This window comes from Leptonychotes weddellii, chromosome 9 (genome assembly GCF_054177405.1).
Source record: "Leptonychotes weddellii isolate Sample4059 chromosome 9, ASM5417740v2, whole genome shotgun sequence".
NCBI lineage: Eukaryota > Metazoa > Chordata > Mammalia > Carnivora > Phocidae > Leptonychotes > Leptonychotes weddellii.
The window spans coordinates 79,580,070-79,595,026 of record NC_138377.1 but is presented as its reverse complement, the minus strand read 5'-3'; the positions used below and the strand labels follow the sequence as shown (position 1 = coordinate 79,595,026).

The window sequence follows — 14,957 nt, the reverse complement described above, 5'->3', positions numbered from 1 at the left end:
TCATGAGTCTAAACTCGCAATTCGATTGTCCTGGGGGGCAATTCCGGCTCTGTCACAACACTGTCATCCTCGGCAGGTTACTTAATTTTTAACGTCTGTATCTCTACTTATAAAACGGGAAAAGTATTAGTACTACAAAGGCTTTTTGGGAGAATTAAACAGGATAATTCATGTCGAGGACACGAGCCTGTGACCTGCTAGTCTTTTCGGGACTATCATTATTGCCCTTGTCCCAAGACTTCACCAATATTTAGATATGAGATGTCACGTTCCATTTAAAACTCACTTTTTGTTTTTGTTTTTGTTTTTTTAAAGATTTTTATTTATTTATTTGACAGAGAGAGACACAGCGAGAGAGGGAACACAAGCAGGGGGAGTGGGAGAGGGAGAAGCAGGCTTCCCGCGGAGCAGGGAGCCCGATGCGGGGCTCGATCCCAGGACTCTGGGATCATGACCTGAGCCGAAGGCAGACGCTTAACGACTGAGCCACCCAGGCGCCCCTCACTTTTTGTTCTTAAACCAACACAGAGGCACTGATACATGACAGCCTCATGGCAGCAAAGGGGGAGCCGAGGCTCTGGGGTAATAAACTCCTGATCCAAGGCTCAGGAGAAGACAGTGACTGAACTGGGCACACCAGCCAACCCAAGTTCCCCGGTGTTCTGAAAGAGCATTTCCTTCCTCACCTAGCTGTCCTTTGCTCTTCATCTTGTGAATAGGTTTCAAGATTGTAACCCTTACTATTTACCTTTTTCTTTGACATCGAGTTCCCTCCACCCTGCCTCCTCAGACACTACGATCCCATGCAGTTCTACTAGCAGCAGTAATTTTTCACTTTGGTAGAGAATTCAGGGTACCAGGGGAATGTCTTCTTCTCAGGCAATTTAATCTGGTACAACAAGCTGTTATGTACTGCCCTGGTTAGTGCTTTGTAAACAAGAACACGTCCCAAAAGCCATCACTTACTGTATGATTCCCACATAGTTCTCAATCTCTGTCAAGGGGGCTTTCCTCCAGCTTTTTTTAAATCCAATCACCAGAGTGTTTGGTTTCATTCTTCCTAAGCCCGAGGCCTAAACAGAGGAGATAAACACATGGGCAATCCTTTCCATACCAGGAAACTACCACTGCAAATGAAAAATAATGTCCACAAGAGCACTGGAGTAATGTCCTGAAGATTTCTGAAGATGAGATTACATTTTAGTGCATGTCCTTCATGCCCGTACCCAAGCATAAAATAGAAAGATTAGTTCTAAATCATCTCAGCCATAAATGGATTTTAGATGACAGAAATGTAGCTTTTCTAAATTAGCAGTCATTTGCATTTCTTCTGACACACTCATTAAAATGGTTCAATAATTTAAAATCAAGTGAGGGTCGGCTTAACCGTTGGCGTGCATGTTGTAACTTAGTGGTTCAAAGCTCATTTCCACCTGTTTTATCCATAATGTCATTAGCAATAAAATCCATGTTTGGAAAATGCTTAGATGCAAGGATCACTGAAACTTCGCCTTGTATTATTTCATGAAGAGTAAGTGAGCTATGTCTCTAGGACCTAATCCTCTTGCAGGACAGTATCGTGAATAGTCATCTTCCACTTCAGGTTTCACTCTCCCCCATTAGATGGCGGGATATGGCTTCCAGTTAATTAAACTTCACTCAGCAATATCATTGAGCACCTATTAATTGCAAAGTGTTATGGTAGGTGCTGTGGAAGAGCAGTGAGGCATATTCTTTGGCCCTAAAGAGCTTAGAATAATGTGAAGGAGGCAAGATATACAGAGATAATTATAATTCAAGTGCACATGCAGTAGGAACTCATATGGAAGCATAAAGGAAGAAACCTTGAGTTCCAGCTGTGGATTCATGGCTGGCTTCAAGGGGGAGGTGACATCTGTTCCAGATCTTACAGGTTGGTGAGAGGTTGACAAGCATAGAAAGGAGAGCAGTGGGAGTGAAAGAAGGACACTCTGGGTCACAGGAAGAGTGAAACCAGTGATCAGAGTGGGACATGTTGAAGGGGGCAGTAGCAAGCAGGAGGAGATAGGCATCAATGGGAGGGCTCCTGCCCCCACATTTGTTGTGTTTCTCCTAGAATTGTACAGGTAGCAGGACAACTCCTTGAGCTCTCATTTGGTGCTCGGCAGGATGGAGCTCAACTTTTTTGTGACTATAGTTTGGGGATGTGGTCATTTGTACCATTAATTCTTAGATGCAAAGGAGGCTTTATCCAAAATGATGTAATGACCCCCGTGTTTCCCTTTAATACCGCCCTGTCCTGCCCTTTTGTCCTGGTCCCTCTGTACTCCACGTTTCTTTGAGCAAATTCAAGTGAACAAGCTTTCTGCATTGTTAAATTATTTTTACATTTTCTTCCAGATTCATATAACAATTGTTTTCCAGACCTGTCTTTTATCTCCCTGCTTATTCCATGTCAGTCCACCCATTCCTCACTGAAAATTTTATTTACCAATCTTTTGTGATAATTTTACCTGAAATGTGTAACTTTCTCAACATATTTCACCGAAGAGCTATTGAAAAGTAACTCGCTACAAAAAAAGTCAGCCTCTTAAAATGGCATCTATTTACATGGCCTAGCAAATTCGTAACAGATGAAAAGATACTCATTGGGGGTACTAGGTCTTTCAGAAATGGTTTCTCTGCGTGTGTAGCTACTTTGCAAGAATTCTTCAGGAATATTAGAGACAGGAATGCACCAAGTACTCTTAATCCCCAAAATACTACAGTTTAATCAATTTTTTCTTTCCAGCCTGCATAAGCATCAGAGTTACTGGACGCCGTCCTGAATTTTGACACTCCTGGAAATGGTAACTCTGAAAGTGAATACATAACTTGGTTATATGTAGAATCAGGGCTTTCCAACCACATTAAAGCCAAAATGATTAGAAAGCCAAGCCCTACAGTTTCTGAGGGTCTCCTTGGATTGTTTTAAGGATACTTCACCATTCTAAGTTATGATCAGAAAGATTCTATGTACTTATTATGGAAGGGGATGAAAAAGGAAAGAATAAGGAAGAAAAGAACTGTAGGTTTTAGCATGGAGCCACAGAGATTATTACATTTTATTCAACATTCTGGAAATAATTTAGGGGGATAGGGAGATCTTACGCCCAGATCCCCATGCCTTTATTTAGTCGAATCTAGCAGCTTGCCCTCACGCCATTTGCAGAAGAAAAAAGGAGCAGAATGCCTGACTTGAGTATTGCTATATGCAGTATGAGATGCAAAAATAGTTTGAAGTTTTAATAGGATCCTGAATGTCGTCAACCATCAGAACAGATTTGCATTTCAATAAGTGTGGGGACAGAATGTATGCTGGTGGCCAAAGGCAACCTCATTTTCCATTTCCAGCCTATCACCCATAGTTCATTGTAATAGACCCTCTCTGCTTTTGTTTTAGATTTGCCTCTCCTCAGGAATTCGAAATGAATTCCTTAACCATCCGCATTGGTCTCCGAGGCTGTGCTGCCTAACTGGAGCCGTTCACTAGGGGAGCTTCATCAACAGGAGGGTGCTAATTGTCTTTTGCCTCCATACTCATCCCTTCAGCGCCGGCCTTACCTGAAGGAGACTTCGGACACCATCTCTGAAACAATCTGCCGCCACTGCAGCATAAAAAGCCTTGATTTTGTTCTTTATAAGCCAGGCTTGCTTTTTTGCCATGCCACTGTTCATCTCTTTAACACACAGCTTGCGAGGTCCCTGGATGACACGATGAAATATTGGTTAGAAGCCCTGCTTTTACCCATTGCGCTGCTCTTGTTTTCTAAAGGACAAAAATAGCCAGCAATGCCCCCAACGAGTTAAGAAATGAGAAAGGGGAAAACACCTCACTAGACAGGGTTCACGCAGATGCAACCTCTTGGAGTGGGCCTATGTTGCTCCCGTCATTCCCTTGCCGCCCAGAATGTCCAGGTGCATTAACACCTGCTCCATTAACTGCCTCATGCCAAAGGAAGAAAGAGCCAAGGGCATCATAGCACAGGAAGAAAATACTGAAAATGTGACTGAAGAAATTCAGGATGAATACACAACCAGCCTTTGACTCAACAGCAAGAGGCATGTTTAGGAATACTACAGAAATCTCAGCTAGAGCCCAATTTGAAGAAATGGACCAAGCTCTTGGGAGCCAGAACGTGGTGGGTTGTAAGTCCTGCCATGAACTACCACATCTTGACAATTCTATTAGGCCCATTCATTGTTTTTTGTGTGTGGTGTGTGGTAAAAACACCCTTGCATCACTTTTCCCTGTGTAATGTTGACTTACTCCTATCCAAATAAATTAAGATTTCCCTCTCACTCAAGGAATTTGGTGGGAACAGAGGTTCACACACCTACGGCATAGGAAGAATAGGAGAGCTTAAGAGAGAAGGAGGCAGGTGTTATGGTGGTAGATGAAACGGCTTATAATTTTAAGACTTGAGTTCCAGAAACTCATTTTAACTAAACTTTTGATTCTTTTCCTTCTTCCCTGAAGGTCCAAGCTAGCTCTTTTCTTTGCAATTTTCAAATCAAACCCAAAAAGTGTTTCTCATGATCTGTAATACGGCTGATAAGGTACAAATCTACTATTTTCCTAGGAAAATTCTTTCAACTCATGGAGAGATTAGGTATGTTGTTGAATTGTCTTAGATTTCATACAAGCCACCTGGGATCTTGATGAAATGCAGTGTGTAGGTCTGGAATGAGGCTTAAGATTCTGCATTTCTAACAAACCCCCAGGTGGCATGGATGCTGCTAGTCCTCAGGCCATGCTTAGAGTCACAGTCTTAGAGGGTCTTAGATGGGAGAGAAAGGGCTTGAGATGTACGAGAAAGATGCCAGGCTTTGTGGTCTGCAGAACTGGTTTCAAATCTAAGCTTGGCCATTCGGAAGTGACTGATTATTTCTGAGCTCGGATAGATTTTTCTGAAAACAGGGATAAATTCTCTATCCTGCAAGGTTGTTTTGAATAGCATTGATAAAGTGCCTAGTCTGATGTCTGGAAGATAGTAGGTACTCATCCAAAGTTGGATGATTTTTATTATCTTAAATGAGTGCTTACCATCTCTTTGAAGCCCCAGACCTATTTTCACCACCATGTTTGCTCTATGACAGAGTGCTGAACTGGAAGCCAGAGCACTGGGTGTAAATCTGGCTCTCACACTGACTGGCTGATGCCCCAGTGCCATGTGTCCTTTCTTGGTGTGGGTTCTACAGCTACAAAAATAAGGGAATTGTCTAGTTCATCACTGTCCAGTATGATAGGCCTTATCCATTTGCTGTTGAGCATTTGAAATGTGTCTGGTCCACATGAGATGTACTGGAAAGGGAAAATAAACACTGGATTTTGCAGCCTTAGGATGGGAAAAAAAGGAATGTAAAATATCTCATTATTATTTTTATAGTGTGCATATTGAAATAATAACATTTAGGATGCATAACATTAAATAAAATCTATTAAAATTAACTATTCTTACCTCCTTTTACTTTTTCCAATGGCTACTAGAAAATTTTAAATTACATATGGGACACATATTATATTGCTATTCCATAATACTAGATGATCTCTGTGGTCACTTCCATCTTAATATTCTACGTGCTTGTTTTTACCAGCATATTTTCTAGAACTTGCCAACTTTTCAAAAGACTTTTCAAAAACAGTTTGGATGACTTATGTTAGTTAAAAAACAAGAGCCCTCAATGAAGATGGGGTAGGTCAAGTTATAGGGGACAGTAGTTATTAAACCAGAAGACCTAACCTAAAGAAACGTATGTCATTATGGATCAAATTTTTCTCAGGGTTCTAGAATGTCAATGCATTTTGGACCATCAGTTCTCCTTGGGCATTCTAGACTCTGTCAACTGCAAAGAAAGAAGAAATATTTTATCCAGGGAAGTTCAATGGTAACCCTGAGACAGAAAGATAACCAACAGTTAGAAAAGGTATTGGGCCATCAGTGTATTGAGTTGTACACCACAATGACTATGAACCCCTGGGGAAAGTGGCATTTACTTAAATAAATACAGTCTAATGTAGGTCTGTTATTGCTACAAAAATCCAGATTAAGCATTAATTGTGACAGAAAGATTTACTTTAATGCCTAAATTTGCCATATTGAGAAGTCATAAAAATATTTCAGGCAGAATCTCTCTTTGCCAAAAGCGATTATATTTTTGTAGCACACTTACTAATGTGAGGCAAGGCTGCAATACAAATGTAGTAGGGAAAAACAAACTAACAAAGAGGGAAGACATACTGGAATATAATTATTCAACATTCAAATAATACCATAGTCACCAAAACGGATTTTACCACTCAATTGAAATATTTAGCTCAATGAGGATCCAAAATATGAATGCATAAATTAATTCATGATTTAAACAAAGAAGCTCTAAAAATCTTGTATATATTATAACTTTGACATTGATTGAGAAAAGGGTAAAGAAATTCTAATTATTTAGTCTGGAGAAGTAGTTGATGTGATGCTACTTCAAATAAATGAATATTATGAAAAGAATTCCAGTATCATTAGGATCAAATAGAGAAATTTGGGCCAAAAGCAATGTTCTTTCCAGCTTTCATTTTTCAAGACACTGAGAGTCTTACTGCTCTGTCTTCGCTTTCATTGTCGCTCTGGTTGGAATGGTGGGAAAGAGAATTTTTCCTTTCTGATTTGGTCCATATTTCATCTCACCCTGTGTCTAGTGCCCATTCATGGGTCATTTCATTTTTCCTGTGCTGGGCCATGTCACTATCTTATGCACATCGTGACAGAGACTCGATGGCTAAAGAAGAATAGATGCATCTATAATAATGTGTCACCTTGGTGGTTGTGAACATTGAGATTAAGAAGAGGTTGAAGATAGAAGAAAAAAAAATGAGAATTTTAGTTTCCCCTGGTTTGTCTGTGCTTAAACAGTCCAGGAGTTGGTTGCGTTCCCTGAGTTTTCTGAAGAGCATCTTTGAATTCAAATAGAGCTTTAGGTTTTATTAAGATATTTTATAAATATAGATATTTTATAATATTTTATAAATTTTAAGAAAAAAGAGAAAGGGACACAGTAAGGGTGAAATTTTGTTAAAAGGGGATCTACATGAGGAAGCTGGTCAAAAACTATCTGTCATCTCCTTTACCGTGAGAGGGAAGAACAGGACAATCAAGGTTTAAAGGGTGTGAAAGAGTAGGAAACATTAATCAAAAGAGATCTACATCTTGGTACACGTAGGTGAAATGAGTAGAAGAATAGCAATAAACCTCAGATAACATTGCCTTTGGAGAGGGAGAGAGCCATGAGCAAAGTGGTTATAACAGGAACTTGAGCGATGATGGTTTATTCCATTTTAAAAGTGAATAGGAACATCTGTGACAAAAATGTTAAGTCATTAATTACAATAAGTAGAATATGGGTGTCATTTAATTTTATATAGTTTAATCATATGAAATTGCCAGTGTTCCACAGTTTTGACCCACAAAAATGTAAATTTCATGGTTTGACCTAATATTCTTCTTAATGTTTCAAAATAAAAAAATAGAAGCAATCTAAAAAAAACTATTTTTTTAGCCAACAGGAGAACAAAATGTACTTAATAAAAGATGCCACTGCACACTTGAAAGCCTTTTGCAATTTTAAGACAAACAACATTTAGAAAAGAGGTAAATGTTGCATTTGGGGGACAATAAAGGCTTTATCTGATTTGCATTCTAAATCCCAGATCAATTGGATCAAGTTTCCATCTTTAAGGTATATTTGTCTTTGATTTGTTTTAATGAAAAATACCCTGCCTTTAAACTAAAACTGAGAAGTATAGGGGCATCTGGGTGGCTCAGTCGTTAGGCGTCTGCCTTCGGCTCAGGTCATGATCCCAGAGTCCTGGGATCGAGCCCCGCAGCGGGCTCCCTGCTCGATGGGAAGCCTGCTTCTCCCTCTCCCACTCCCTCTGCTTGGGTTCCCTCTCTTGCTGTGTCTCTCTCTCAAATAAAACAACAACAACAACAAAACAAAACAAAACAAAAAACAAACAAAAACCTGAGAAGTATATGAGTGAGGTTCTGTTGATGCCCGCAGGACGCCTTCCCACATGGGGAAGAGAAATGTGAGCTGGCACCTTACAATTTTTAGAACCAAACATAGTGTACTCGGAGAAAAAAGTCTCCATGAGCCCAAACTAAGTTATTGCAATGACTGGTTTTATTGTCTTCCTAACTCCTATAAATAAGCGAGGAAACTGACTGACAAAGAAAAACAGTGTGTTTTTAGGTCATGGTACACAGGGTAGAATCAGTGGAGTTTGCAACCCCTTACTTAATACTTGCCTGTTGCTGAACCCCCACACTGAACTATGCTTGGCAATATGAGAAGATACTAGAAATGCGGAGTCCTACTTACTCCCTCTGATCTTTCTGCGATGATAGGAATGAAGCACAGAAGAAGAAGAAAATTACTTTTGTTCAATATAAAGCCTCTTGGGATATAAGTATGTTGATGATTTTCACGTGGTAATTCAAAGGAGCAGAGCAGACAATATTGTAAGCTACCTACTGGATTCCTTAAAAAAAGATGCCCATATTTGAATGATGAAGGGTACTTCTGAAATGTTCAGGCTGGGTAGGAAAGAAACAAGAAGGAGGAAGAGGTTCTGATGGGTGAGTGTAAGAGTTAGTTGGAGAATTGGAAGGACACAGTGGGGGCTTGGCATCCAGCAAAAAGAATAACTCTATCCTTTTCAATTTCAGCAGCTCTGAGGGCCATGATGTCTAATCTTTTAAAAATGCCTTTTAAAAATGCCTTTGCTAAAAAAAGAAGATAGTAGGAAGGGAAAAATGAAGTGGGGGAAATCGGAGGGGGAGACGAACCATGAGAGACTATGGGCTCTGAGAAACAAACTGAGGGTTTTAGAGGGGAGGGAGGTGGGAGTATGGGTTAGCCTGGTGATGGGTATTAAAGAGGGCACGTTCTGCATGGAGCACTGGGTGTTATACGCAAACAATGAATCATGGAACACTACATCAAAAACTATGATGTAATGAATGGTTACTAACATAACATAATAAAATAAAATTTTAAAAAAAGCCTTTGCTGTGGAAAATGGCAGCTGTAGCCACATGCTTTCCACCTACCCACTAGCAATGAAATTCTAGTGAGCTCTGGGTCTTGCTCCTTCCTTGTAGTGTAACCGCATTTCAAGTTAGCACTGAAATAACCGCAAGAGGGACAGAGCACAGAGCCTGCCGTCCTATGATTAGTCAGAGGGAATATGTAGCTCACTGTTCTATTGTGATCATGTTGGATACCTAAAAAAGTGCAAAATCCGTGCCAGGATCTGGTTTCCCTAAGAAAGCATGTTCTGGTTTTTGTTGAAAGGGATATATTTTTGGAGTGAAAATGGCAACTATGGTATACCAAAAATAATGGTGATGAAAATAGCAGTTCCAACAGTAACAAGTACAATTGGTTGAGCATTTACTATTTGACAGGTGCTGCGCCGAGCCCTGGAAAACTCACCTGATAGAATTCTCACAACAGCTCTACAACATGCTATTATTATTAGGATTCCCATTTTATAAAGAAAGAGAGAAAACTGAGGCCCAGAAAGATTAAATTCTGTACCTAAGGGACTCTAACAGGTGGCAAACAGTGGTTCAGCCAATAGGTGGCAAATAGTGATTCAGAACTGACCTTGTTTCTCAGAAGCCAGCTACCCAGAGTTAAGAGCTGCATTGTCACCTCTCAAGATCATCACTCCTATTTAACCTTCCAATAAGGTTGTCCCAACTACCAACAACTGTGCTTTTGGAAAAAGTTTTCTAAGGGTATGCAGCTGACTTTCCCCACACCCCCTTCCATCTGTTTCTTTGCAAAGATGATTGATGACTGAGCCTAGAGTTGAAAGATGCTGACGGCATCTGCAGCCTCAGGGGCTCACAGACAGTAACTACCTGGAAAGTCATTAACTGATGCAGTAACTATTTTCTGTCCCCAGGAGAAGCTCAGAACCTGGGAGCATGACTCGTGGGCCTTACTCAAAGAGACCAGCACATGATATATAATATGGTCCAATATACATGTCGAACAACAGGGCTATCGGAGGCACAAAGGTGCCTACTTCACATGATATCGCACAATCACACTCTTTTATTAGAGTGAAAGCAGCAAAGGGTTAATTAAAAGCAGTATCTCCTGTCTCTATGAAAAGACCTTTTCTCCCTTGCCAATATATGACTCTTCATACTCTTGGTTCATTTCTCCTGTCCTAAAGATATTTTATTGCCTGCTAAACTAAGTTTTCTCTAAATTGCTAGAGAAGAAAAACACCCCAAACTGCTTATTCCATCAAAACCAGCCCTGTATTATATTGGCCAAGATGAAATTCAGTAATCCAGGGCACCAAAGTTGATAATATGAGAGAAGATTTTTAAAAATCCTCTGGAGTCACAGTTGGTCATTACTTATCCTGTCAATCTTATGTAGTAAGTAGGGTTCCTTCCACTCCCTTCCGGATAATTGTGTTAAGTTATATTGTCTCAGTTACTAGCATATAAGCATCGAGAGGAAGGAGAATATGACCAATTGCCTCATATAGCATTTAGAGTATTGCCCAGTATAAGAAGATGCTTAAGTGCTGGTCAGGACGATGTGTGGTAAATCTGTCCCCACATCATGGCACAGCCGACTGGCCCCAGAATGACATGGCTTCCTGTCAGCCCTCCTCCCTGGCAGGTGTTGGAAGTTTGCCAATTCTATCGGCACTCCCAGGGACACAAGCCTGCTAAGATTTTCTTCTCATGAGGTAACACAGAGCACAGTTGGGTGGCCTGAACTGACACCCCGGTTCTGTCACTTTCTTGTCACGTGACCCTATGCAAGAATTTCATTTTCTTAAATCTTACTTTTCCATCCAGTAAAATGAAAACAGAGATTCTTTTTCCTTTCTGCCTCACTAGGCTGTAATATAGGTCAAACAAGAAAAATTGTAGGAAAATGCTTCGAGGAACAGGTATGTACTAAAAATAATTCATTGAAGTAGCTAAGGATTTTGAGTGGCGTGTGCATGCATATGAGACAGACAGAGACAGAGATAGAGATAGAGAGAGTGAGATTGTTATGGGAACATAGCAGAGATAGACGGGTTTGGAGGACCTAGGCTTACTATTTTCTTATAATTTTAATGCTTTCTCCTCACTTTAGAGATCGGTGATTGGTCAATAATTATGGTTAAATTTTTAGCATCTACTTTGAATGCCTCCTGGGAAAACCACCAGTAAGTTACCGTTAGTCTACTGCATACTTCCTGAACAAAAGGAACTCATTCATCTCTGAATGTTTATCCAAGGCATGGGAAACTTGGTTTAATTCCTTAGATATCTGTGGTGTCATCAATTTTATCCAAATATTTAATCTAAATTCTATGTGCTGTCATTTCAGGATATTATGTCTGGTTTTCTCCTCATCAGTTAATCTATATAATAGCACTCTCTGGCTCATTCCATCCTTTTATATTTCTGTGGACAGTTACCACCTCAAATGTCTTCATTTTATTTCTGAGCCACTTCTCTTTTTCTTGTCTCAAAGGCCATCATTTGGAAATATTTATCACTTTTAGGTGGTCTCCTATGAAATCTGAAACACTTTTTCTCCACTTGTTTAAATTCAGGATCACAGCCCTTGCCAGTCCTTGCTCTATGAATCAAGGAAAAGGGCTCTTGTCCAAACTGCCTTGCCATTTTCCTATCACTGCCTGTACCCGCCTGGCTTGCCTAAAACAACACAAGGTGAGCAGGGAGGGAAGCACCTTCCTGGGATGAAGTGTCTCTTACCACAAAGACTTCACAGCAGATACAAAGGCCACTGTTCTTGGTAAAGGCATGAGTAATGTCCAAGAGAGCAGGTCTTATCATAGGTCCCCCTGTTAAGACAATGCACTGGGGCCTGGAAATGGAGAAAAGAATATGTAAGAACTGGCCATTGCCAGAAGCCTATGAGCCAGAACAACCCCAGTGGAAATGGCAGGAATGGAGGGTTTGGCAAACTGGGACAACCTCTCCCCTAAATATTTTTTGGGTTTCTCATCAGAATTCTTGAATCATCCTACCTGTTCATCTTGCCATCTTTGTATTCTTAGTTCATTAGTGATGGCAAAAATGTGAAGTAAGAAAAAGGTAGTCCTGGGTTCCCCCTGTCTTTTTCTCTCCAGGCACTACCCTGTCCTAAATCCCCAAACAACCTGTCACTCTCCAGCTGGTATCTTCATGCTGCTTTCCTTCATCCTCCTTGCAAAGCTTGTTTTTTGGGGTTCCATTCAAAATAAGATATAACTAATGAAGAGTTTAAAATGTTACTTTTCCTAAGAGATTCAGTAAGCCACAGAACCTTAAGTTGAATGGAGACAGCACCAAGGATTAAGATGTTTGGGGGCATCTCTCTGAAATCACACCCTGAGATCACCTCTCTATCTCTGTGCATGGAAGGTGACACCCAACATTATGATGGTTTATAGCTGGGAGTGGGCATAGCTCAGAGTGGAAGAGAAGAACACTCATTCACAGAGATGTTGTTGGGAAAATGAGGCAGGTTTGTATGACTCTCTAGTCTTAGAATGTACCCATAAAGCATATCACTACTTGAGTGCACCTGTCTCCCCTAAAGGAAAGCCACTTCTAATGTGGAGTGACACCAGGATGCCTGAGAAGCCAACTTCACCTGAAATTTTTCACATGGTCTTCCACGGTAGTTAATTCCAGGGCATTGTCTAATGCACTGACGTAGGAAAGAGCCTGTGTGGAGGAGCCCCAGTTCACGTCTGTGGACAACAGAAGAATTTGGCATCAAAAGCATTGACCTTCCCTCTGTATACTGTGACTAATTTTTATAAGCCATTGCCTTCTATGATTTTCCTTGGCTATGTCATCAGTGAGGAGTGCCCAAATTAGAGAAAACACAATGTAGTATTTCCTAGAAAGAGCATTGTGTCCTTCTATGAACACTTTATGAATTCTTAGAAGTGAGATGGCTCTTTCCCGTTAAGGATCAGACTTTAAAGCTGCAGCCCCAGAAATTTTGCTTGGTGGGAGAGACTATGTGATAACCACAATGTGAGTGGATAGACTTGGAAAAATGGTCAGCCTCTAAATAAATTCAAAAGGTCTTCACAAATTCTTGAATTGAAAAGAGTCATTTCTGTAGACATGGATCGTGTGCAGCCATCTTTATATTTTGAATAGTAAAACTGAACAGCTCAGGAATTCTTACTTTTTGGGTATCCATGAAGAGGGTTCAGCAAGCATTTTAATTTGATCTTTTAGGACCTAATCTTCATAATGAAGGAATTAAGTACTACCATCTCCTACCCCCTTTTTTCCCCCTACCCTTTTTTGAAAATAAATAAATAAATAAATATTAGATGGAACCTCCCATCAGGAAGTCTCTGGTGGGAATGTACAGATTTACTCCAGATGGCAGATAGAGTAATCTCCCTAGTCTTGCTCAGAAGAGTCAGGGAAATGGTGGGGAATAATTACCTGGAGATAAAAAGGATTAATATTGCCTAAGGGTTGACTAGGTAATTAGCACCAGGTATTTAGCATACTTTAGATTATTTTATTGTAATAAAAATCCTACTAGTCAATTGGATATTTGCAAGTAAAAAAATGAACCTTTTACCATTCCTCACACCATATATAAAAATTAACTCAAATTGGATAATGGACATAAATTTAAAATGTAAAGCTTTAAACTTTCAGAAGAAATTTGTGACCTTGGATTAGGGAAAGATAGATTAGAAGCAAAAAACCAAATCATAAAAGCAAAAAATGATAAATTCGACTTTATAGAAATTAAGAATATCTGCTCTTCAAAACAAACTGTAAGGAAAATGAAAAGGCAAGTCATAGTCCTGTAGAAAATATTTGCAAAACACATACTGCTAAAGGATTTGCATCTAGAATACATAAAGAACTCCCCAACTGCTATGATAAGAAAATAAACAACTCAAAAAAATGGGCACAAGATTTAAACAGACATTTGACTGAAGAAGATACATGGATGGCAAATAAGATGTTCATCATTAGTCATCAGGAAAATGCAACGCAAAGCAAAATGATAGTACTATACATCTATTAGAACTTTTTTTTTTTTTTAAATCAACTGACTATACTAAGTGCTGACAAGGATGTGGAGCAATGAGGACTTTCATTCATTGCTGGTAGGAATAAAAGATGACACTGCTTCTGTGGAAAACAGTTTGGCAGTTTCTTATGAAGATACATACTCTTATTTTATAGTCAGAAATCCCACTCTTAGATATCCCACTCCTAGAGAAATGAAAACAGAGGTCCACATTAAAGTCCTGTGTGTGCATGTTTATAACAGCTTCATATATAATCATCCCAAGCTGGAAACAACCCAGATGTCCATCAGCTGGCGAATGCATTTTTTAAAAATTTGAGATATATTCATACAATGAAATACTACTCAACATAAACGAACAAAACACTTACATATACAACAACATGGATGAATCTAAAAACATCATGTTAAGTGAAAGGAAGCATACCAAAGGCTACATACTACATGATTCTATGTAATATTCTGAAAAGGCAAAGGTGTAGTGACAGAAATCAGAATAGTGGTTACTAGGGGCTAAGTTGAGGTGAAGAGATCGACTACATAGGAGTGTAAAGGGAACTTTTAGTGATGATGGGAATGTCCTCTGTCTTGATTGTGATGGTGGTTACAAGACTGTTTAAGTTTGTCAAAACCTATAGACTGTACATCTAAAGGATGAATTTTACCATACATAAATTATGCCTGATGCATAAAGTAATAAAGAAAAACAGGAAAAAAATCCCTTCAAGTTAGTTACTTTCTCCTTTCTTCTCTCCTTTCTTCTCTACTTTCCTGTGCAGTACAGGTAAGGGACATATGAGGGTGGCTTGGGGCTGTCCGACTCCTGAGAC

General features: G+C 39.7%; 1 protein-coding gene across 3 annotated transcripts in view; it reads right to left on the bottom strand.

Annotated features, from left to right (window-relative positions):
- Positions 1-14,957, bottom strand: part of SLC12A1 (solute carrier family 12 member 1) — an 87,326-nt gene that overhangs the window by 31,387 nt on the left and 40,982 nt on the right. For all 3 annotated transcript variants that reach the window (XM_081829694.1, XM_006736800.2, XM_006736801.2), the window contains exons 15-18: positions 12,703-12,802; positions 11,820-11,931; positions 3,583-3,723; positions 967-1,073 (exon numbers count right to left, since the gene is read on the bottom strand). In XM_081829694.1, the coding sequence (XP_081685820.1) occupies positions 967-1,073; positions 3,583-3,723; positions 11,820-11,931; positions 12,703-12,802 (460 nt within the window). The remainder of the gene's footprint in view (positions 1-966; positions 1,074-3,582; positions 3,724-11,819; positions 11,932-12,702; positions 12,803-14,957) is intronic.